Source organism: Eptatretus burgeri, chromosome 3, assembly GCF_056783735.1.
Source record: "Eptatretus burgeri isolate ZD-2024b chromosome 3, Ebu_testis_v1, whole genome shotgun sequence".
Taxonomy (NCBI): domain Eukaryota; kingdom Metazoa; phylum Chordata; class Myxini; order Myxiniformes; family Myxinidae; genus Eptatretus; species Eptatretus burgeri.
In genome coordinates this window covers 49760166-49785343 of record NC_140963.1, presented here as the reverse complement: position 1 = coordinate 49785343, position 25178 = coordinate 49760166, and the positions used below count along the sequence as shown (strand labels likewise).

Here is a 25178-nt window from a genome sequence, read left to right as displayed (position 1 = left end):
CCTATTCTGATTGTATTGTGAGTTTTCAATGAAATCACCTAATTTTTCTTTTTTTTTCTTTTTTGGCAAAATAAATGAAGGTCATAGTATGTAACTTATTCTAGCAACTAATCTAATAATCAAAATACCAATTTCTGAGATTATTAAGAAATAATGCATACCTATTTTTTTATTACTACTCTATTCAGTGACTGTTAGATGCTGAAAAGCACTAAAAGAGAGAAGATTTATCTAACAAATTCTTGGACATAAATTTTCAGTTCAATCAATTCTGGGAGTAACAAAAAGCTCTCTAAATTCTCCAAAACTGTTTTAACTGTCTTCTAAATTAATAAAATATTTTTTAAATACCTGGAAAAATATTTAAAATTTTTTAAAAAGAAAATTAATTTTTTAATCAAATTCAAAAAAGTGTGACGTGCAGTCGGACAAAAATGCGAAAATTACTCTAAACCAAAGCCATGCATGTTTTCAATATTTTTTAAATGCTATTATATCTCTATCACTGTGCCCCATTTGTAAATACATTTTAGTGAAAATAATCTGATGCAGAGAAGAATAAAAGCATTTTTTTTTAAACGTGATGTGCAGTCGGACATTTGGGTTGGAAAGTTCGGTCAAGCCGCTGTAATTAAGTATCCACCCGGATCAGCTCAATTTTTTTTACATTGATTATTTGTAATAAGTTGAATAATTTAAGACATGCAAATATGAGTTATTGATAAACTAGTCATTTTGTGAGGGGATTTCATAGTCCCAGGCTCTAAAAGGGCAATAAAACAAAAAAAAAAATAAAAATATGCCAGAATGTGCATATATCATGCGAATCCACCAATCACCGACACAAATGCTGATTTTCTCAGACGGTGGGTGACAACCTTTTGATTAGATTAGAAATTTCATATAGAATGTTTTATATGTTTTATTTTTGCATGGTCTAATACATGTCATATTTTAAGGTGAAACAAGAAAAAAGGCCAATACTGGGCATGTATATTCAGTAATTTACATCATTGACCCATGGACCTACATATTTTAAAGTCCAATGGAACACTGTCTGTGCAATGAACCAAATTTCATGACCAGCAGTAGTCTTTGTGACATTCAAAAATGCCACTCAAGTCAGGGTATGCCCTAAAATAGGGGTGGTAACCACTTACATGCGCTTAGCCTTACACAGAATCTAGGCGAGACTAACATGAATGGGGGGAAGGGGTTTCCACCACATAAGGGAGAGCAGTACTCCATTGATCTATGGAGATCTTTTCGGACCGAGAGTAGTTTTTGATTTTTGAGGGAATGGCTGAGGATGCCTTGTCTGCGGCTGGCTTTGGAGATAATCTTTGCTTTGTGGTTGGCCAAGGAGGGCTTATTCACGTCTGATGATTGCTTATGATTGCAATCACTTTTATGATGATTGAAGATGCTTGTGCCCATTTTTGTTGGACGTGTATTCCAGAACTTTTCTGCGAGTATAACTTGGCGGTTTTGTCACTTCCTTCATTGTATCCATATACAGGCATACCTCGTAGAACACTGTTTCGTTATAGCCCTAATTTTCTTGGAGGAAAGTTTACTGTAAAACAAAAACATAGTTCATAAAAATCCATAAAACCGTTCAAAAGTTCGGCACACGTTTGAGCCATGTAATCAATAATGATGGTCTACTCTGTTTGTTGCTGTGCCAATCACCATACGCCTCCAAGTTTTGAATGCTTCCTGCAGAAACCCGTTTCCTCCACCATGGTAACACCTTTTTTTCCTTGATTCATGTGTTTTTACAAACATTTTTAACCCATAATGTCTAAAAAAAGGCCTGCGAGTGATGGTGTTGGTAATGTGACCAAACAGTTTAGGAAAAGCATCAGTATATGCATGTTAAAATGCAGGTGATGAGGTGGGTGAAGTCAGGTTGAAATTAGTTGGAGCTGGGGTTCGAGTACATCAGCCTTTAGAACCATTCTCAGTCCACCTTGGATGCTTTTAAGAAACTTGCAGTTTCCAAGGCGGATGAGCCAGAGCCTGGCCTGTCCTCCCGGAAGTAGCTCTTAACGTAAGTTCTGACCAAATGTACTGGCAAGTACGAAGCTTATTGTATTTTTAATGCAATTACCTATCGTAAAGAAATTGTTCTTTTTCTTTATAAGATGCTTTCATACATGGCGTCAATTAAAGGGTAACCACCTCATCAAAACATTGAGTAATAAAAATTAACTTGGAAAATGAAAACCGAATCATGGAGAAATGAAACTCATTATGCGTTAATGCGCTTTTACTTGAGGTGTTCGTTGTGAGCACCCCCCACGCACACAACATGCATTCACACGGATTGTGAAGTTTTCAATGACGTTTCTACAAGTTTTAATGGTTACTATCTGCACATAAGCCTCAACTGCTCCCTTTAGATCAGGTTCAGATCTGGGGTGTTCCTTGGAGACGTCATCATTATAAGCTCCCCAGAGGAAAATAATCCAGCGGATTGTGGTCGGTGCTGTGTGGAGACAATTCATTTTCGATACGCAAACTGAGAACTCGTCCAAGTTTTTGACGCAGAAAGGCAATTGTTCAATTGGCTGTATGCGGGGTAGCACCGACTTGCATGAACCACTGTCACCGGAGGGTTGCAGTGCTCATAGATTGCTTCAAGTCTTCATAAAATGCGTTGACAATCGACCGGTATCATTCTTGATTGGTAACCGTTCTTCCGTTTTTGTCTTCAAACCAATACGGCCCAAACACACCTCTGAAGCTGACAGATACAAAAGGAGCGACTTTCCAACCCTTAAGCAACTTTTCAACCTCATCTGGGCATTGACTTCCCCAGAAAATGATGTTGTGTGAATGAATTGACAGCACCATCGATGTGAAAGTGTGCCTCATCACTAAACCTCACATCGTGAATCCAGTTTGGGTTTGCCTCCATCTTCTGCTGCAGCATCTCACACAGAGCGACTCGTGCTGCTTTATCCCTGTCGGTCAATTTATGGGCTGTTGTGATATGGTAAGGAACGAGGTTTAAATCTTGTTTCATTGATCTTCTCGTACTGCTGTGAGTGAGATCCAGTTCAGCCGATCTTTGTCAATGCAATTTCTTCGGACTTTGCATGACTGACTCATTAACTCGTTCCATGTTTCCTTCACACCGTACACTTCTTGGGCGACCGGACCTTCCCTTGTTAATGTTGAGAATCGTCCCTTCATTTTTTTTTACTTTTTCACGAGTTTCCAAATGGCTGGCTTGCTTGGCTTGTTTCTGGGATGCACTACATATTCAATACAGAACCTCGTCTGGACGGAAGCAATTGATTTGATCTCAAAATACCACTTAACGATGTTTACTCTTTGCTCCATAGAAAATGTCATTTTTTTCCATCGAATACTTTGGTTATGCTTGAATGACTTCCCCAAAGATCATTGATCACTCCTGCAAAGCAAAAAAAAAAATTAAGGTCATGACAAAGTACAAAGGTCATTTGAAGCTGTTAACCTTTTATTGACACACCCTATATGTTTATCATGTGTACAGTATCATTATTTATTGGTGCTAATTACCGATACCCAAATGAGGCGATCATATACAGGGTTTATAAAGCAAGTATATATATATATATATATATATATATATATATATATATATATATATATATATATATATATATATATATATATATATATATATATACATATCAGTAATAAGGGGTTAGGTGGGTAAAATTATAACATAATGCAATAGAAGGCATACATGTAATGACGACTTGAGCATATGATTCTACACGGGCACCATCAGTATCTCTACAGAGCTGAAATCTGTCAGCACCATTGTGGAATGTATTTTGGAGCATTTCAGGGGTTATTCTGAAAGTCATTAATTCCCTAAGATAGATACTTCATAAACACCCTGTATATCGCTCATCGTTATGAAATTATGCTGTCGGGAATGCATCTCCATTGAAACCATGTTATGATGACCTCTTAAAACGCTGTTTCTTGTCATGCTCCTAAGAGGTTGGAACACATCCCCAGAGCCATAAGAGATCTGATTGATTAAGCATTGCATTGCATTGTTAAAAAAAAAAATGCATTCATTCCTTGTTTGGGTCTTTCACCCAGCTTGATTTTCCCACTGTTATTTCTACCTTGCTCTTCCAAGAGTCTCGCTTTTGTAATGAAAAGAGAAAAACCCCAAGATGGTTCAAACATTTAAAACAAGAAAAGGAGGACTACATTTTCATTGGAGTAAGGGGTAAGGAAAGGATGAAGACGTTCTGTTAAACTTTTCACGTTGTACGTCTTCAAGAGATTTGAGCAAGTTCAGTTGTAGCAATGTTCATTTCACAGCCAATGAACACCTAACTTTTGATTATTTCATTGTAAATTGTACGACATGGTTTTAATTAATTAAGGCAGCCCATCGTTTGTTTTGGGTCATGCAAAACCATGAAGGGGGATGCCTCAGGTGCGATGCATATTCGTTTTTGTGTGCACTTGAGGCAAACATTTCTTCACATGAACTTTGGTTTGTTTTTGTGCATGCAAACATTTGTCCATAATGAGTGCGCAAACATTGGCACAACATTTCTTCAGTCAGAACAGACTTCCCTTCCCCCCTTTCCCCACCCCTCCCCCCCACCCCCACATTCAAATGTGATCTCGTGTTCACTGAACATTTTGGGGACACAAATGTATTTGATGGTTTCAACATTATAAATATATGTGGAAAAATTATGGGCCCAGACCGGGAATCGAATTCATGTCCTCTGGCAAACTGCACCATTGCTCTGCCATCTGAGCTATCTGGGTGACCCAATAGCTGAACAATGCAATTCTTCCACATATATGTGCCACTCTCTTTCCCCCACTACTTCTGGGGCACTTGCTGCCAACCATCGGAGCAGCTAGGGCCTGCTCACGAGAGGGTGGGTCTTCCATATGGTTTCAGCAATTAGACTGGATGCTCGCTCGCAGCACATGATGGAACCAAAACTTCAAATTATTTTTTGGTGTTTGCATTATGCCATGTATGTTTGTTTTCTTGCATTCAAATACACACTTATGTATGTATTCAAGTTTTTTTTGTTGTTGTTTTTTTTTTCCCTTAGGATATTCTCCTGGTAAAGTTTTTGGTAAAGCTGAAAATGTCACTCACAATCACTGATGGAAATTTTCCCGAAGATCGAAATGCTCTCCACCCTTTCATTGTTTTTATTTATTTATTTAATTTTTTAAACTATAACCTTAAGACCACCTGAGTTCGATACTAACATGAAATTAACAATTTCAAGAAAGCTCATCCATATTTTACTTTGCATGAGCAATATGGGCTTGTGTTCCTCATCAATACAAAGCTCATGTTTTTCATCTTCATAAAGACCTCTCCAATGCTCTTGAAAGCCCTTTTCCTTTTTGCATATGATTACAATGACAGGTACACAACTTTGCTGGTCTGGAATTTATGAGATACTGGTTTGATATATGGAACATGTTTATTCAACCCTGCCATATCTCACAGCCCCACCCTGTTGTTCCATAATGATTTTCAAACGAACCCACCTGTCTATTTCAACAGTAAGCCACTGGAAGAGGTTGTCTCTTGAACTTTGAGGCCTCACTCGCAGCCATGATCGCTCATTGGTCAACCACATTAGTCTGGTTGCCCAGACGACAACCATGTACTGAGGATCGACTTTTTTTTTTTTTGATGATTTCTGTCTCATTTCATCCTATATTTTTGAAATCCAGTTGATGCCATGCTTGGCACCCTTGAGCAATTTGAGATATTCAATATGGCTGCTATTTGATGGAAATGTATAGAAATAGTGACAGCTTCGCTATTGAACCACAAAGAAATGTGCTTTTAAAGTCTTAATCGCCAGGGAGACTGTTACATACGTGATATGAAAGCACCCCGAGATCATTGCATTGGTCACTTGGTCCGGATTCATTGTCAGACCAACAAGCCCGCTCTTGGCTTTGCCGTACCTTGTGCAAGTGTGTTCTCTAAACTGGTCACTGAACACCGAGTTAGACACCTGCCCTGTGTTGGCAAACATGATCTCCACTCATGAACATTTTGCAGGCTGCATCAGGCAGAGCATCTTCCTACACTTGAAAATGCAGCTGGCCATATTAGTCTGCAACCACAATCACCTGGAAACACAAAATTTATACAAGTCACAGAAATAGAAGCACATTTGTAGCCTGAATAACAGCGAAACTATCGCAATTTCTGTACATTTCCATCAAGTAGCAGTCATCTTCGTGGCCATTTTGAATATCTCGTATTGCCCGAGGGTGCCAGTGAGGCATCAACCGGATTTCAAAAATATAGGGTGAAAAGAGACAGAAACCATTGAAAAACATTAGTCGGACTGAAATGCGTAGTTGGTCATGTAAATGCATTACATGGCAACTGGACTAAATAGCGAAGCTGGTCTCTAAAACTAGCTGCAGACAGGGCATCATCTGTTCTGTCTCTCCACTGGAAAATAGAATGACTAGCAGCCTAGAAGGTCATTGTCTGTTGCTCAATGGAGTACTGCTCACCCCTATTGGCTGGTGCCCCAGCATCACATTTGTCACTCGTGGATTCTGTACAATATATAGCTCTTAGGATTCCATTTCCCACAATTAGGCTGAAGCACAAGGTGTATTGATTGCTCTCAGCATAGGCAGGTCTGTGGCCTTTCTGTAATTCCTGCCACTTCTCCAGTATTGCTCCCTCTACTTTATCATCTCTTTGACCCTCGCCAGCTCCCCTCCACTCCATCCCCACACACATTTTTTGAATAGACCCCCTCCTGGTTAAACCCCCAATATCCAGGCTTGCACACCTCAACTCTTTTTAGTTTCTTTTTTTTTTGGTCCTAACCACGTATCAGCCCAGCTGTGGCTTGTAGTTTGGTTCCTTTCAGTTTGTGCATCGGTCTACAACCTCTTCTCAAAATGACTTGATGCATTTCTTTCATATTTGGAGCATTTATGCAATAACACATTGGGCATGAAGCACATCAAATGATTTTGTGGTCGCAGCAAAAAGTCGTGGGTCACACTTTTCTTTCCGAATTTTGTTGCTTTGAAAATTTTTTTTATAGGAGAGAATAGTACAGTTTTATCTGCTTTGGAAACCATTATTTACTTGTACACACTTTACCATCTCGCAACACAAACACAACTTTAGATTCTTTACTTGTTTATATACACTTTACAATCTCCACTACCTTCTTATCTGTTTGTATGCAGCACATTGCTGCTGGGTAGCATCTTCTGTCGGGGTTATGGTTGTGCCCTCTGCTGGTTAAGGCAGGAATTTGGAATTTGTTCAGGGTGCCGGCAATTGCTCACCTACGCTTTTAGTGGGGCGGCTTAGCCCAAATATTCAAAAGAATTGTGCATTTTGTGATGCAAGCACCAAATTTGGCACAAATGTACATTAATATGTTGCGAACGTTTTCAGATCTTGGGCCACTTGAAATTCTCTCTTTATGTCCACCATATTGGATTTCAAAATGGCCACCACTTGAAATCTACATTTGCTATTATCTCTGGACGTAATGCAGCTATTGACTTGATTCTGGTATCTAAATGTATGTTTTTGGGGGCAAGGAATCCAATGGTACCATTTTCAACTTAATATTATCTATCACAGACTTGTATAATTTTATTTGGAAAGTATCTAGGCAAATATTGGATTCAACACAATACTTTGAAAAGAATATCTTAGTTCTGTAAATATAAATAAAAAAAACTATACTAAATCACTAGTAACAACTCAGACAAGTTCATATATACTGGCAGTCTAAAATATAAATTCACATCAAGTGACTGCAGCAGCACTGTACATCCTGCAACACCGTGCCTACAACCACTACTGTCTGGGAGAAACCAGGGATGCAGAGGACCTTCCGGAGTTTGAAGACTGGTGTTGCCAGAGAGGAGAAGACATCCCCCAGTTTCACTACTGGGCAACCGTGCTGGAACTAGAACTGTTGGTTCTAGTGTATGTGCGTTCTCTCAGGCAGGGATCGTTAATGATGTACCTCGATGCTCTGACAGAGCTGGTCCCCTGGTTCCATGCACTGGATCACACCCACTATGCTAGGTGGATACTAGTGCACCTGAAGGACATGGCCGAACTCACCATCAAACACCCAGATGTAGCCAGGAAATTCAGGGAAAGCCACTTCACCGTTCAGAAAACACAGAGGGTGTTCTCTTCAATCCCGATTGACCAGGCACATGAGCAGAATAATGCCTGCATCAAAGGAGACGGTGGAGCAGTTGGGCTCACTGACAACCCTAGTGCCCTACGTCGCTGGATGGTTGTGGGACCAGAAGTTGCCAGGGTGATCGAAGAATTCCAGGATGGGAACCAACACTGGAGACGGCAAACAGCAGACACACGTCATCATGATCAGACGCCAAGTGTACAGGCCTCATTTGTGAAAGATGTTCGCTCTCTCGTCGGTGTCATAGAGGAGATGGGCAACCCATTCGAGGAGGAGAGTCAGGATGTGGTCAAACTGGACACAAAGGAGATCGCAGATCCTGCTGCTGTGGAGACCGTGATGAATGCCAAGAGGATTGGCCAAGAGCAGTTCGAGGCTTTCACCAGAGAGTGTCTGTTGGACAGAACAAAGGCAGTGGACGCACCCATTCCTCGTAACAAGCTGAAGGTGTTCAGCACTTCCACTCCAAGAAGCCAGAGCATAGGTCAGCAACAGCTCGCCTCCATCAAGAATGACCGTGAACTCTTCGCACGCCTGTACATTGGCTGCCAGACGAGGGATGGAAACCTTGAGGAGTTCTTTTGTCATGAGAATCAGGCATGTCCTCCTGCATTGTCTGATGGTGGAAGCCTCTGCACTGGTACCAAGAGTGATCTCACATGCTTGGAAGAAGTCTCCGACGCAAAGACAGACTCCTGTCACTACCTATATTGTGCTTGATGGGGCAGCTATCGTCCAGATGCTGAAGCCAGCTGCATCAAAGACCTTTGAAGAGTATGCACAACAGATCTTCATCCCATATATGTCCACGAAGCTGAAAACAGTGTCATGCCTGGATCTGGTCTGGGATACTTACCTTGCTGATTCACTGAAAGGTAGTACACGTGCAAAGCGGGGACAAGGTGTGCGGAGACGTGTGGTGGCTGCCGCAGCCATACCAGGAAACTGGCAGAACTTCCTATGAGTGGACAGCAACAAAACTGAGCTGTTCAGGTTCCTCTCAGCAGCTCTCATGGAATGGTTTGACCAGGAGGACAAGCAACTCGTCATTACTGATAGAGAGGCAGTGTTCAGCAAGCCACTACTGCCAGATCTGACCTCACTCGCCCCATGTAACCATGAAGAAGCTGACAGTCGGATGTTGCTGCATGCGTCTCACGCAGTCCAGCATGGACACCATGCAATACTCATCCGGACTGTAGACACCGATGTTGTGGTGCTGGCAGTGTCCCTGGCAAAGGAGTTGCAACCAGAAGACAAACTGTGGCTGGCATTCGGAACAGGCCAGAGTTTCCGATACCTAGCAGCACACGAAATAGCAGCTGGATTGGGACGAGAGAAGGCTCGTGCACTGCCAATGTTCCATGCTCTAACTGGATGCGACACTGTCTAGTTTTCATAGACATGGCAAGAAGACTGCGTGGGCAGTCTGGACGGTACTGCCAGAACTCACTGAGGCGCTGCTGCTGCTGCTGTCCTCTGCACCTCGTGACATACCAGACGATGCAATGCGCATCATCAAGAAGTTCGTGATCCTGTCGTATGATCGAACCAGCAAATGCACAGACATTGACAAGGCCAGGAGGAAACTCTTCGCAAGGAAGAACAATGTGCAGCTCTTCCCTCCAACGAAGGCAGCTCTGGAGGAACATGTCAAGGTGGACATGTGTGGGGTCAGATACTGCTGCCAGCACCAGAGCTCCCTCCACCAACCAACTGGGGTTGGTCAAGGACTGGAGAAGGACAGTACACACCTTACTGGACCAGGCTAACTGAGGTAGCTCACAGCTGCATTGAGCTGGTTTCTTGCAAGTGCAAGAAAGGGTGTGTGAGGCGCTGCAAGTGCAAAAAGGCTGCCCTTCAGTGCACAGCCCTCTGTGTGTGTGAAGGGGACTGCACATGACGATGAGTCAACAACATACATGTACTTGTGGCAATGCTGAACTTGTTAACATGACACTTTATGTGCACGTATCTTCAGTACCGGTATATACCTAGCCTCAGATACCAGTACACTTAGCCTCAAATACTAGACCATGTAGCATGTCAGTATTATACCTAAGACATTTACAGAACTAAGACGTTCTTTTCAAATATTGTGTTGAATCCAATATTTGCCTAGATAATTTCCAAATAAAATTATAGAACAGACTGTGATAGATAATATTAAGTTGAAAATGGTACTATTGGATTACTTGCCCCCAAAAACATACATTTAGATACCAGAATCAAGTCAATAGCTGCATTACATCCAGAGATAATAGCAAATGTAGATTTCAAGTGGTGGCCATTTTGAAATCCAATATGGCGGACATAAAGAGAATTTCAAGTGGCCCAATATATGAAAAGGTTCGCAACATATTAATGTACATTTGTGCCAAATTTGGTGCTTGTATCACAAAATGCACAACAGGTTTGCTATGCTGCTACACTATTTGCAAAGAACACCATGAGATATTTAAGTCCACAAACGAATGCAAGCAGACAGGACACCCATTTAACGTCCATCGAAGGGACGGCACACACATTGATGAATCCCCCTGCTTGTGAAACACCAGATGACAGTTTGTAGCTGGGCCGAGACTCAAACCCAGGCGAGACAGCTTAAAGGCAAGTGTCCGTACCTCTCGGCCATCCTGTGAGCCCAATTTCAAGAAAGCGCCTCCATATTTTCCTTGCATGAGAAATATGGACTGCTGTTCCTCATCAATACAAATCTCATGTTTCCTCATCTGCATAAAGACCTCTCCAATGTTCTCGAGTCTAGATTAGTCTCCACTCTCAATCTCCACTACCAACACAACTTTTTAATTTTTTTTTTTTCGTTCACTTTACCATCAGTGCTACGAACACACCACCTCAAATTACTTGTTTGTTTACCCATTACCATTCAACTTAAATACCACCTTAATGTATTTGTAGACAATTTATCATCTCTACCACCTGTATAACTACATTAAGTTACTTATTACCTCCACCACCAAAGGTGAAGGAGGTTATGTTTTCACCCCTTTGTCTGTTTGTCTCTCTCTGTCTCTCTCTGTCTCTGTCTGTCTGTCTGTCTGTCTGTTTGTTTGTCACCTACAGGTCACAATTTTAAACAGATTTTCACGAAACTTCACCACATGGTAGAGTTTGTCATAAGGAAGAAGGCTATTGTTTTTGAAGTCAAAAGGTCAACATCGACCAATAGGTCAACATAGGCCGTATTTCTAAAATTGTCAATTTTCATCCGATTGAGTTGAAATTTGAAGAGAATTTTCACATCAGGTCACTGAATTCAACCACCAATTATTTTTGAGGTCACCATCGGTCATAAGGTCAACATCGGCCGAATTTCTGAAATTGTCAATTTTCATCCGATTCACTTGATATTTGGTCATTATTTTTGAAGTCAAATTTGTTTTATGGATTTTGCAAGTATCGTGCTCTGCCCGACCTCATCTTGTTTGCTTGTCTGTTTCGTCAGTTAATGAAATGTAAAATCTCCACTTTTCATGTTTAAGGAGTTTGTGGGGCCTGTCCTTGATGAGCACTTTTTTTCTTCTTCTTCTTCTTCTGTTTGTAGAACGTCAATCATACTCTTCTCTCCAAGGCTTCAAGCAACTGGTGCACTGTCATCCCCATTCCCTGCAGACATCCTTTGTTCCCCCATTAACCCTACCAAAGCCAACCCTCTTGCTTTCAGGTTATTGCATCTCCTCTCCTCTTTCCCTTGCTTTTGTCCAACCATGATCACAGTGTCAGTGGGTTGCCATTTTGCCCTCTGTCCCCTCACACATCCATGAGCTTAGGTTTTTTTTGTGGAGGTAGGGTAAAGGGAGGTCATAAGTAGCTTTTATTTGTCGTACAGATCCCTGGTTTATTTCTCTTACTGGATTATCTCACGACTTGGATGTATTGGCCCTTTTCCAAAGCACTTTTATCTCAGGTTATTGAGTTAATCCCTTGGTGCCCACCTTATTGTCTTGTCTACCATACGAAGGTGGTGCACCAACCTGACCAATGCTGCAAGCCTAATCTCCATTCCGTGCCAGGAGTACCATGTCTAGACTGCAGCACCATCTCTTGATAAAATATGGGTTATGTTGCACGGTCGGTGAAGCTTACAGCATGAGAATCTTTCCTGCATGTAATCGGATGATATTGCAAGATATGAAAATCGGCAGCTGCTCTCCTCTGGCCCTGTCGGTCAGTGATAGTGGTGTAATGCAAGCGCTTGCATTGTTTGGGTATTTACGTTGTAAATTTCAACATGCTGTACAATAATTAAATCACTCCATCGTTTTGTGATGCTGAATTGCAGCTCAAAACAAAATGTTTTTTTTTTTTTCATTTCTTTTCTTTGCAGGATTTAAGTAATCTTTCTGGATGCAGCCAACTTGTATGTTCAACTTCCTGGAAAAGTATTATAGAAATTGTAATTCCTGAGATGCTTTCCTTGGAGGCCTAATTGCATGTTCCTTGCAGGAAAGCAGTAGCCTTAATACAGTTTTAATATTGATTGGAATGAAAACTTCAATAACTTCTGTCCAACAGATTTGCACAGCTAGCTTGTCAACATGAGTGGTTGCATTATCCTTATGTTCGCAGTTTTCATCGATGACCTCCACGGGGGCACACGCTTCGAGCCGAGGAGTTTCTTCATCGGGATTAGAAGGAGCAACAGCAGGCAGGGAGCTTTCACCTGTTTCGGAAGAGGCTTCCAAAAGGCCAAAACTCGGCTCATCTTCATTGGGTGCATCCAATAGGATCTCAGACAATGCCCATGGCAATCCTTCTGCTCCCACCACTGCATCCATCCGTGACATGGGTACATGCAATAGCATTGATTTTATTTTTAAAAGCAAATTCTGAGATGTGTTTTCATGAGTTCTCGGGGTTGGAACACATTGCTTCAGCTCTGCTCTTCTACCTTTCCTTTTTTTTTTTTTTTAAATTCTTTTATTTTTATTTTATTCATATTGAAATACAATTATAGAAAATGATGAAATGCATCCTAAACGTTATTCTATGTTCTGTGACCACATTCTCGCAGACTTATTGCTCACTCGGTGATTTAGTTAGTATTTTCCGTTGCAGGTCAAAGCAAAATATTGCGATTCCTACCACTAGAATAAGGGCCTGTTGGTGGTCTGGGGCCCTGAGGCATGCTCCAGATGCTGGAGGTTCCCAAAGGGTCTCTCGCATTCTCAGCCATTTCTGATCGTAAAAATGTCTTTTCAATGATGCCAACATTTTACTACTTTTTAAGCGTAATATATAAAAAAAAAAAAAAATACTCGCACTCATGTCAGAAGTGGTGCAGTCTAAAATAAATAAATAAAGGGCTGTTTGTGTACGTTGGTACATGTGGAGAAGCTGCAAACGCCAACTTGCGAATCTGGTTATCCCCCACATGGAGGGTGAGAAAGGTTCTTCATTTTTGACTTGTGGAAGGAAAGGAGGACATTCCAAATATTGAAGTAGCTACACCGCTTAAAATTCTCATGTTTGACTGACACTTAAATGAATCACGAGTTTTGGAATATGACATAAACAAAGAAAATAATGCAACAATTGACGATGGCATTCCAGAAACTGCAGTATTTTTTTGCTCATTTGCAAATTTGTCTGTCTTCATGTATATTTTGCCTTTGAACTTAACATACGAGCCTTTGAGTATATTTTGTGTTTGCACTTGTTGGAACTCCTATATTATATGAGCTCATAATTGAAATTGAACTTCATTACTCCATGCGCAAGATGAAAAGTGGGGTTAAGCAATTCATTCACGCTTTGTCAAACGTCGATCTATGATCAAGGAACTACTTGATTTCGATTAATTTTACATTCTGAACACTGTAGAATCCAGATTGGAACACGAACCTGCAGTTTAGCAGTACGTTGGCTCTGAATTTGGAAAATTGTACGGAATATCATCCCAAGCACACATGTGCAGAGGGGTAAGGTAGTTGTTTTCGCCTGTCTAATGCCATTCAAACAAGATTGAAAATCCTTCCAAACAGGAATTAGTTTTTTTTTTAGGGATGTAAAGGATGTAAACAGGCATGAATAACTCATTTAACATGCTAAACTAGAACTACGGTGTCAATGGCACACCATCACATATTCCCGCACGCACTGCTTTGTCCCATTAATGCAAGGTGAAATTATATTGATTTAAAAAGCTATGACAATTTTTTTTTTTAAATCGACCCCATGACCCGAAACCCTCTGGCCTGGCCCCTAGGGGTCATATCAAAAATCCGAAAGTGTTGTGCACTTCCCCATACATATATCTACTATGTCCCAAAGTTTCAAGTTCCTATTTCAAACGGTGTAGGATGAGTTACAGGGTAAGACAGACAGATGGACGTACGGATGGCGGAGACGATCACAATATTCCTGCTTTTCTTCGAAAGCACGGGGATAATATGAGCCATGATTGCTTTGCAAAACATGTCCCCCACTGGTCCCAATGAATAATAATAAGAAGAAACCCGATAACTCCGTATTTGGGTCGAATCGGCAAAATAAAAGAAAAAGCAATTTTCATTTACTGACGTCGTTATTGGTTTCTGGTCCACAAAATATATCTCGAATAACAAACCAGTGATAATAATTGGTTTGCTTTCATGCAGGCTCGAGCTGATACCGGAACCAAAATGAAGAAGAACCTTTCTAATCCATCGTGTTTTGTTTTGAGTGCCTATTTCATATTTAAAACTAGAAGGGCACTCTTCGATGTCACAGATATGCTTCTGCTCACGTTATTACGTCTACGTACTTGTACCAAGTTTGATTAAAATCCCTGAACCAGATTCAAAATGTTAAATTATTCTGGCTGCCAGACCATGCGTCTGATCAGGTTGAAATTTCAAACATGCATTTCCCATGCCGACTACATCATAACTGTGATGTTTCACATCTATTGATGAAGCGGTTCAAGCGAAATAATTTTTTTTTTTAAGATTGTATGTATATGTGGGAAAAATTACTCACCCACATGGGGGAATCAAACCCACGAACCGTACCAGTTCTCTGCCATCGGAGCTATCTGGGTGACGCACCAGCTGAGCATGCAATTCTTCCACATACAGAATTTCCCCTCTCTCTGCTGCTGCTTCCGGCACACTCACTACCAACCATAGGAGCAGCGCGGCCTGTCCATGCGTGGTCTCTTCCCCCCCCTCCCCGTGGGGGGCCAATTCCATGGCTGCTATTATTCACCATGGAGCGTCGTAATGCAATTGTAATTAAACAGGTCAACAAGCATATGTATATGTTATCAGATCCTCTCGTAGATGGGCCGTCACTCCTATGGTTAGCAGTGAGTGTCCTGGAAGTAGTGGCAATTCTATATGTGGGAGAATTGCGTGCTCAGTTGGTGGGTCACCCAGATGGCTCAAATGGCAGAGCACTGGTGCGGTTCACCAGAGGACTTGGATTTGATTCCCCGTCTGGGTGTATGTTTCCCACATATACATATAATGTTTGTTTCCCTGGTCAATAATAATTTTTAAAGATTCTTGTTCAATCCAATATGTCTGCCAGACCATGTGACCTATTAATTATTCATGAACATCCTGGTATCCCCAATGCTTGGGGAACGTGGTTGAAGTTTCTCCTCGATCTGTCAAGCCGTTCTGGAGAAGGAGATTTTAAAAGTTTTATTCTTCAAAAAATATCATAGCTGCCAAACCATGTGACCTATGACATCATAGTTGGAGAACATTTTGTTCCTCATGGATCGGCGATCATACCTGCAAAGTTTTGCCTTGATCTGTTCAGCTGTCAGAGAAGATTTTTGAAGGTTTGTTTTTAATGTTTCAAAAAAGTGGCTGATGAACCATGTGACTGATAAATATAGGCATAACACCATTTTGTTGGCATGTGTACTTTGTGTTTATTCAGATCAAAATCTGATTCCTTGTGAGCACAGGGGGACTTTTATGACGGGTGGTTAATTAAACTCGAGTTTTGTAGCCTATTAAAAGTATCACCAGTTTAATTTATGTTAATCCTCAATTCCCACTCGTTTAATTTTGAGGGTTAAACACATTTCTAATAATTATCTGTTGCTTGGAGAAAGCAAGGTTACATTTGATCTTAAATGAGATGTCTGATAGTAGCTTTTTCACAACAGGCAGGTAAATGTTTTATCTACAAACTCGGCCTTTTTCTTTTAAGCAATAACAGTTAGAATGCATTTAATGAAGGTTTATTGCTTGCTTTCTGTAGCATTTTGCTTTCAGATCATTTCCGTCATGCTGAGAAGCTCAGTAAATTGCATTGTCGTAAAAAATTTGGATGAGGCAAACATGTTCTTTTTTTTATTTTTATTTTTTAACTTTGTTTGAATGTTTCTGGACTTTGTATGCTGTTCTTTCATGGTCCTTCATTGCTGTCAATTTAATCGGTAATTGTCAAATACAGAAGCATCTTTTTCAAATGTTCATTTGCATAATTCATTTATTTGAGGTGTCGGCCTGGTGTTTGCTTAATGGTTAGGGTGGTGGGCTTGGGATCCAAGGATCCTGAGTTCAAATCCCCCTTGGCTGTTGAATTAATACGAGGTGGGGGTTGACTCTGCCGGTCATCCTTCCGAGGTCGGAAAAATGAGTGCCAGCTTGCTGGTATATTGTGTCGGAGTGGCGACCCGTCCAAGATTGTGTCCAAAAGCCAAGGAGACTACTTAGGCAGCACCAACGCTCTACACAGAGTATGGTCCCAATGGATGGATTTATTTGAGGTGCGTGCATGCAAGAAGACTGATTTGAAGCTTAATGTAGCGGTGCCATTCAATTGCGAAAATTCCAAATTGGTTCCATTTCTAAAATAATTTGAAGTATCTCGTGCCCAGATATTATTGCATACATGTGCCTAATATGAAGGAAATGCATGCAGGCAGTCAATTTTGAGCAGAGACAGATATAGAGCACCTGAAATATAAGCTCCCAGCCTGGCTGATGCCTGGTTGGGGGCTAAAAAGAATTTGGGAGAGACTTTGTGTCGAGCAGTGGACCTTGATGAAATGATGAGTGAAAAAAGAGAGATGATGATGAGTGTCTGACCTTCATGAAATGGTGCTCTTGCGTTTTATGCAAAGTGAATATGTTTTCTGTAGGTCTGGCTGAAACTTTAAATACATTTCTTAATACAAACGTGATTTGAAGTTTTGCCGATGAAGGTTGAAATAATGCCATATTGGTAGGAAGTATGTGTCAGTTTATTCTGCAGCCAATCATAGTTCCCTTCCAGCACCTTACATCATCAATTTTGGGGTTTTTTATCAAGAAGCTTAGTGGGATTTTGGGTATGTTATGCATTTTCAAATTTTACTCGGTGTGCCTCCCGTCAATTTACTGACAGATGTAATCAAAGGACGGCGTGTTGCTCTTCACAAACTTATTGCACGTCTCTCTGGGTCTAGGAGAATTTAAAATGTAGTGAAGCACGTGAAAAAAAAAAGGAACTTTTGTTACACGTTGCTGCTGTGGTGGTTTTGTGTGCTCTTTCTGTGTACTAATTGTGTATTTACCCCACATACAAAGTGAAAATGGGGGAGAAGCAATTGGTTCACTTTCTCTGGCTGTCTTTAAACATCTGTCTGTGATCGAGGCACAATTTGATTTCAATTGAATGTTATATTGGGAACAAGAATCAGAACACAAACCTGCAGTTTAGCAGTACTTTGGCTCTGAAATTGGCAAATTGCATGGAATCTCATCCCGAGTGTGCATGCGCAGAGTAAGGTAATTGTTTCTGTCTGGTCGTCAAACCAAATTGAAAATCATTCCAAACAGGAGACTTACTGTTTTAGAGATGTTGTAAAGGACGCAGTAGGCACAAATAACTAATTTAATGTGTTAAATAAGCTGGTGTAAAAGACTGTGCATCAACGATGGTAAAGTTTGGGAAAAGTTATTTATTTATTTTAAATTTTACTTTGTTTTTTTTAATACCTTCGCTGAATAGGTTGCCGAAGGCATTATGTTTTCGAGTTGTCTGTCCATGAGTCCATGATAGAGATTGGCTAAAGGAATCTCAGTCAAACTTGGTACAAGTATGCATCATGATGTAAAGATAAACTGATTGTACGATGGGGTCCAGAGGTAAATTGTTGCAGTTTGGTAAAAAAAATTCTGTTACCAGCTAACTTGTGAACCAGTGATGGGATTTTGACCAAACTTGGTAGCAGTATATATTATGAGGCAAAGACGAACCGATTATATTCTGGCATCAATAGGTCAGAGGTCATGTCAAGTCGAAATATGATGCTTGAGAACAGCTGAAGGGATTTAAATCAAACTTGGTACAATTATGTATAATGTGTGCGGAGGCATATTGGTTGACGTCGCAATGTCGAAGAGTGCTGTTCTCGTTTCTACAGCCTTTATAAAACTCATTGTATTTCAGTAGATTTATCGATTAGATCACTGTAGAACACGTCACCATCTTGTCACTTCCCAAAACCTCCAGTTTAGCAGTACTTGGACAAAATATTGTACCATCATGGCCAATCAAAATTGCCACACACTCTGCCTTAGGGGGGTGGGGGAGATATCAAAATTTGGCCAAATTTGTGGCTTGTAGGAAATATAGATTGTGCTTGGAAATGCAAAGCAAGGGTTTAAATGATCCTGTGTCCTTTTTCTCAAAACTGCATGGGATAAGTTGTTCCATGAACTCAGTTATTATTTATTTATTTATTTATTATGCTTCTGCTGACGAAGTTGCCGGAGGCATCTTTTTTTTTTTTCTGGTTGTCCGTACGTCCATGCTCTGTTCGCTACAGCCTCATCTGATCGACATGAGAATTTCACCATGGGTGTGAATACTATGCCTGGTGTTGGCTTAATGGTTAGGGTAGAGGGCTTGGGATCCTAGAATCCTGAGTTCAAATCCCTCTCGGCTGTTGAATTAATACCAGGTGGGTTTGACTCTGCCTGTCATCCTTCTGAGGTCGGCAAAATGAGGCAGCTTGCTGGTATCCTGTGTCGGAATGGCGACCCGTCCAGGATTGTGCCCAATAGCCAAGGAGACTACTGCTCTGCACAGCAGAGGCAGCACCATTGCTCTGCGCAGAGTATGGTCCCAATGGATGGAAGGATGATGTGAATTCTCATGTCTGTTTTAATGGTAATTATGATGTCATAGTTAGAGTGGTGTCACAGCCATGTTGGAAAAAAGGAAAAACTTTGGACCTTTGGAAAGGACGGAGTCACGAACCTCAGGACAGATGATCCTTCCTGTGTCCTTTTTCGCACGTATTTCTGGTGCGAAGCCCACACACATCATGCATATCGTGCGCACCTTGTCACAACGATCAAACACAGTACAAAGAACGAAGTCCGTTCCGCAGACGAAACTCACCGCAGGTGCTTGTTTTCTAATGCAATGTGCAATGGTTTTTCTTTGTTGCTGTTGATGTGGTGACCTGCTTGGAGATGGGTCTGGGTGGGGAGTTTGATTAGGGTGGTATGCCTGCAAAACAGTGACTCACAAGGAAAGCTCATGGAGGACAGAAACTTACTGTGGAGTAGAAGGGCAAAAGCTCGCTTGATCCTGATTTTCAGGATGAATACAGACCGTGAAAACATGGCCTCACGATCCTCTTGATGTTTTCCGTTTTAAGCAAGAGGTGTCAGAAAAGTTACCATAGGGATAACTGGCTTGTGGTGGCCAAGCGACGTTGCTTTTTGATCCTTCAATGTCGGCTCTTCCTATCATTGCGAAGCAGAATTTGCCAAGCGTTGGATTGTTCACACACTAACAGCGAACGTGAGCTGGGATTAGACCGTTGCGAGACAGGTTAGTTTTACCCTATTGATGCTTTGTCGCCGCGACAACAACCCCGCTTGGTACGAGAGGAACAGCGGGTTCAGACACTTGGCACGTGCGTCTGGCTGACCAGCCAGCAGAGTAAGGCTATCCTCTGAGGGATTATGCCTGAATGCCTCCAAGATATGCCTGAATGCCTCTTTTTCCCTCCTCTGGAACAAACTCTCACACCCTCTTCAATCCCACTCCCTCGCTCCAGGCCTTCAAAACAGCTGTTCACCACCATCTCATATCTTCCCCCATCTAAAACCTTGATCTTTACCACCCACGTTAAACCACCCCAAGCCCATCTCATTCAAATTCCCTGTTTTCCTTCCTGAAAGCCCCCTGCAGTACCATCTTGTTTACCCCATGTACCCTGCCCCATCCCTCTCCCTTCCGCAGATATCCTATTGTCTTTGTTCCCCACTATTTTGTGCTTCCCTCTCACATCCTCCTTGTCTCCTGCCTTGTTATATGTTTCTGTGTAATTGCTCTTACACAAGCCTCGACTTGGTATCCAAAAAAATTTTTTTTTCCTGATCATATAGTCTGTCAACCATATTGGATTGAACAAAAATCTTCAAAAAAAAAAATTTCTGTTGAACCGCTTCATCAATTGCCGTGAAACTTCACAATTATGATCCAGTAGTCATGGGGAATATACAGTGGGGAGAACAAGTATTTGATGCACTGCCGATTTTGCAGGTTTTCCCACTTACAAAGCACGTAGAGGTCTGTAATTTTTATCATAGGTACACTTCAACTGTGAAAGACGGAATCGAAAACAAAAATCCTGAAAATCACATTGTATGATTTTAAAATATTAATTTGCATTTTATTGCATGAAATAAGTATTTGATACATCAGAAAAACAGAACTTAATATTTGGTACAGAAACCTTTGTTTGCAATTACAGAGATCAGACATTTCCTATAGTTCTTAACCAGGTTTGCACAGACTGCAGCAGGGATTTTGGCCCACTCCTCCATCCAGATCCTTCAGGTTTCGGGGCTGTCACTGGGCAACACAGACTTTCAGCTCCCCCCAAAGATTTTCTATTGGGTTCAGGTCTGGAGACTGGCTCCGGAACCACTCCAGGACCACTCCAGGACCTTGAGATGCTTCTTACGGAGCCACTCATTAGTTGCCCTGGCTGTGTGTTTCGGGTCGTTATCATGCTGGAAGACCCAGCCATGCCCCATCTTCAATGCTCTTGTTGAGGGAAGGAGGTTGTTGGCCAAGATCTCACGATACATGGCCCCATCCATCTGTCCCTCAATACGGTGCAGTCGTCCTGTCCCCTTTGCAGAAAAGCATCCCCAAAGAATGATGTTTCCACCTCCATGCTTCATGGTTGGGATGGTGTTCTTGGGGTTGTACTCATCCTTCTTCTTCCTCCAAACACTGCGAGTGGAGTTTAAACCAAAAACCTCTAATTTGGTCTCATCAGACCACATGATCTTCTCCCATTCCTCCTCTGGATCATACAGATGGTCAATGGCAAACTTCAGACAGGCCTGGACATGCGCTGGCTTGAGCAGAGGGACCTTGCGTGCGCTGCAGGATTTTAATCCATGACGGCGTAATGTGTTACTTATGGTTTTCTTTGATACTGTGGTCCCAGCTCTCTTCAGGTCATTGACCAGGTCCTGTCGTGTTGTTCTGGGCTGATCACTCACCTTTCTCATGATCATTGAGGCTCCACGAGGTGAGATCTTGCATGGAGCCCCAGACCGAGGGAGATCGACTGTTATCTTGAACTTCTTCCATTTTCTAATAATTGAGCCAACAGTTGTTGCCTTCTCACCAAGCTTGGTTGGTTGCCTATTGTCTTGCCTATTGTCCTGTAGCCCATCCCAGCCTTGTGCAAGTCTACAATTTTGTCCCTGATGTCCTTAGACAGCTCTCTGGTCTTGCCCATTGTGGAGAGGTTGGAGTCTGATTGATTGAGTGTGGACAGCTGTCTTTTATGCAGATAACGAGTTCAAACAGGTGCAGTTAATACAGGTAATGAGTGGAGAATGGGAGGGCTTCTTAAAGACAAAACTAACTGGTCTGTGAGAGCCGGAATTCTTACTGGTTGGTAGGTGATCAAATACTTATTTCATGCAATAAAATGCAAATTAATTATTTAAAAATTATACAATGGGATTTTCAGGATTTTTGTTTTAGATTCCGTCTTTCACAGTTGAAGTGTACCTATGATAAAAATTACAGACCTCAAAGTGCTTTGTAAGTGGGAAAACCTGCAAAATCGGCAGTGTATTAAATTGTTGTTCTCCCCACTGTATGTTTTAATTTTCAACCTGATTGGATGCATGTCTGACAGTCAGAATATTTAATGTTTTGAATCTGGGTTCAGGGATTTAAATCAAACTTGGTATCATGATGTAATGTCGGCGGATGCATATCTGGTGATGTCGTGATGTCTGGGAGCTTCCTTCTAGTTTCTTTTGCTTTGAGAAGCTAACTGTGGAAAAGTGTGTACTCCATCCGTGTCTGTCACGTTCTCTTCCAAAAGGGTTCCTGCTGTCGTACCCTTGGAACCATTGCATTAAAAAAAATAATAATAAACCCAAGTCCCTCTTATTCCTCATCTTCCTTTCTGTAAAGACGGGCTTTTAAAACAGGCATTTTTATGAGTGAATGGACACGAGTTTTTGTTCCAACTAAATTGACTATTATTTGCTTCCCAATGATAAAAAAATGACCGTTTTTACAGCCATTTTTCCCTGCTGTGCAGGGGTCTGGCTTTTTCTTGAGGCAATGTTTTATGGCCGGATGCCCTTCCTGACGCCAACCCTGGTCGCCTCTTACGACACACAGGGATATGGTACACCTATTCTAACCGGGGCATACACCGGGACCAGTACACTGGTACTCATTTCGCCGACCTCGGAAGGATGACAGGCTGAGTCAACCCCCTGGTGTTAATTCAGCAGCCAACGGGGCTTGAACTCAGGACCCTGGGATCCCAAGCCACCATCCTAACCACTAAGCCAACACCAGGCTTATTTGCTTCCCAATGGAACCATTTATATTATTCTTCAACAGCAGAAAGCCTTTAGAATAATGCGTGATGGACGAACACAGACGTGTGCGTACGCGCGTGCACACACACACACACACACACACACACACACACACACACACACACACACACACACACACACACACACACACACACACACACACACACACACACACACACACACACACACACACACACACACACACACACACGTCTGTGTTCGTCCATCACGCATTATTCTAAAGGCTTTCTGCTGTTGAAGAATAATATAAATGGTTCCATTGGGAAGCAAATAAGCCTGGTGTTGGCTTAGTGGTTAGGATGGTGGCTTTTTTTTTTTTTTTTTTTTTTTTTTGTATACCTTGGTCGAGGCTCGTATGAGAGCAAACGCACAACTCACAGCAAGGAGGCATGAGACAAGAGGGGCGGGAGTGGAAGGGACAAAACAGTGGGGAACAGACACATTAGGTGAACTGTGGAAGGGAGAGGGATGGGGATGGGACGGGGAACATGGCGAAGAGAAGATGGACATTTCAGGGACTTTCAGGAAGGAAAGTAGGAGAAATAAAGGAAGTGGGCTTGGGTGGATTATCGGGGGTAGAAAAGATCGAGGATTTGGATGGGGGAAGATAAGAGGTGGTGGTGAACAGCTGTTTTGAAAGCCTGGAGGGAAGAATGGGAAAGAATAGAGTGAGGAAGTTTATTCCAAAGGCGGGAAAAAAGAGGATTGAAAGAGTGAAGATGAGCAGTGATTTGTGATTTTGGTAGTTTTACCAGAAGGGGGTTGTTGGCGGACCTTGAGCGCCCTGTGGAAATGTGGTGGGGACAAATCGCAGAGAGAGCAGGGGGGGCAAGGCTGGAGAGGAGTCTGTAGAAGACAGAAAGACCACCGACCAACCTGCGGTGATTGAGTGAGAGGCCCAAAGACTCAGCTTCATTGCGGGAGATGCCGATGATCTTAAATGCCCTGGTTTCGACAGCGTGAAGCCGAGAAAGGTGGGAGGCAGGAGCACCAGCCCAGAGGGGAGAGCAGTACTCCATCAGGCTACGGACAAAAGCTTTGTAAATGGTCAGGAGCTCAAGAGGGCCGAGGAAGGACTTAGCACGACGGAGGATTCCCAGTCGGCGACTGGCTTTTGAGGCGAGGTTGGAAATGTGACTTTCCCAGGAAAGGTCATGGCAGATAGTGAGACCTAGAAGCTTGAAAGAAAAGACTTCTTCCAGAGGATTGTTGAGAAAGTGGATGGGGGGGTTTTGTAAACGGTCCTTTCGAAGAGACATAGTGAGAGTGTGAGATTTGTCTGGATTGAAAGACATGTTCCACGTGTTGGACCAGTTTGTGATTTTTATCCAGATCTGCAGTGAGTGAAGAAGCTACTGCTTGCCGGTCTGAGGGATGACAGATGGTACGGCAGAGGGTGGAGTCGTCGGCAAAGAGAAATAGAGGATTTTCCAGAGAGTCCGAGAGATCATTGATGAAAACCAGAAAAAGAACAGGGCCCAGAACGCTACCTTGAGGAACTCCAGCCTGCACAGGAAGAGGGGATGAAAGAACTCCATTTAGGGCCACACGTTGACTGCGACAGGAGAGGAAGTCTGCAAGCCATGAGTGGAGATGGCCTTGAATACCATGGGAAGAGAGTTTGGTGAGTAGGGCAGGGTGCCAGACTGTGTCAAAAGCACGTGATATGTCCAGGGATACGGCTCGGATTTCCTGTCTGGCATTGAGGACCTCCATCCATTGATGGGAGAGCAGAAGCAGCATATCCAGGGTAGAGTGACCTGGTCTGAAACCAAATTGATGATTGGAAATCAAGCCATTGGAGAAGAGGAAGGATTTCATATCTGAGGCGATGATGGATTCCATCACCTTGCTGATGATTGGGAGAAGGCTGATTGGTCTGTAGTTATAGGGATCTGTTTTTGCACCTTTTTATGCAGGGCAGTGATGTTAGCAGATTTCCAAGCAGATGGCAGATGACCTTGGGCAAATGAGAGGGTGAATAGAACAGAGAGAGGGTGAGCAAGAGCAGAAGAGCAGGCTTTGAGGACACGTGGGCTGATGCCGTCTGGACCGGTTGCAGAATCTGACTCGAGGTTTGAAAGCAAGCTCT

At 42.2% G+C, this 25178-nt stretch overlaps 1 protein-coding gene across 1 annotated transcript in view; it reads left to right on the top strand.

The window, feature by feature from the left end:
* The window catches only part of MARCHF7 (membrane associated ring-CH-type finger 7), a 287445-nt gene that overhangs the window by 22643 nt on the left and 239624 nt on the right, over nt 1-25178 (top strand). Inside the window, exon 4 of the mRNA XM_085872142.1 lies at nt 12819-13038. Coding sequence (XP_085728268.1) covers nt 12819-13038 — 220 coding nt within the window. The remainder of the gene's footprint in view (nt 1-12818; nt 13039-25178) is intronic.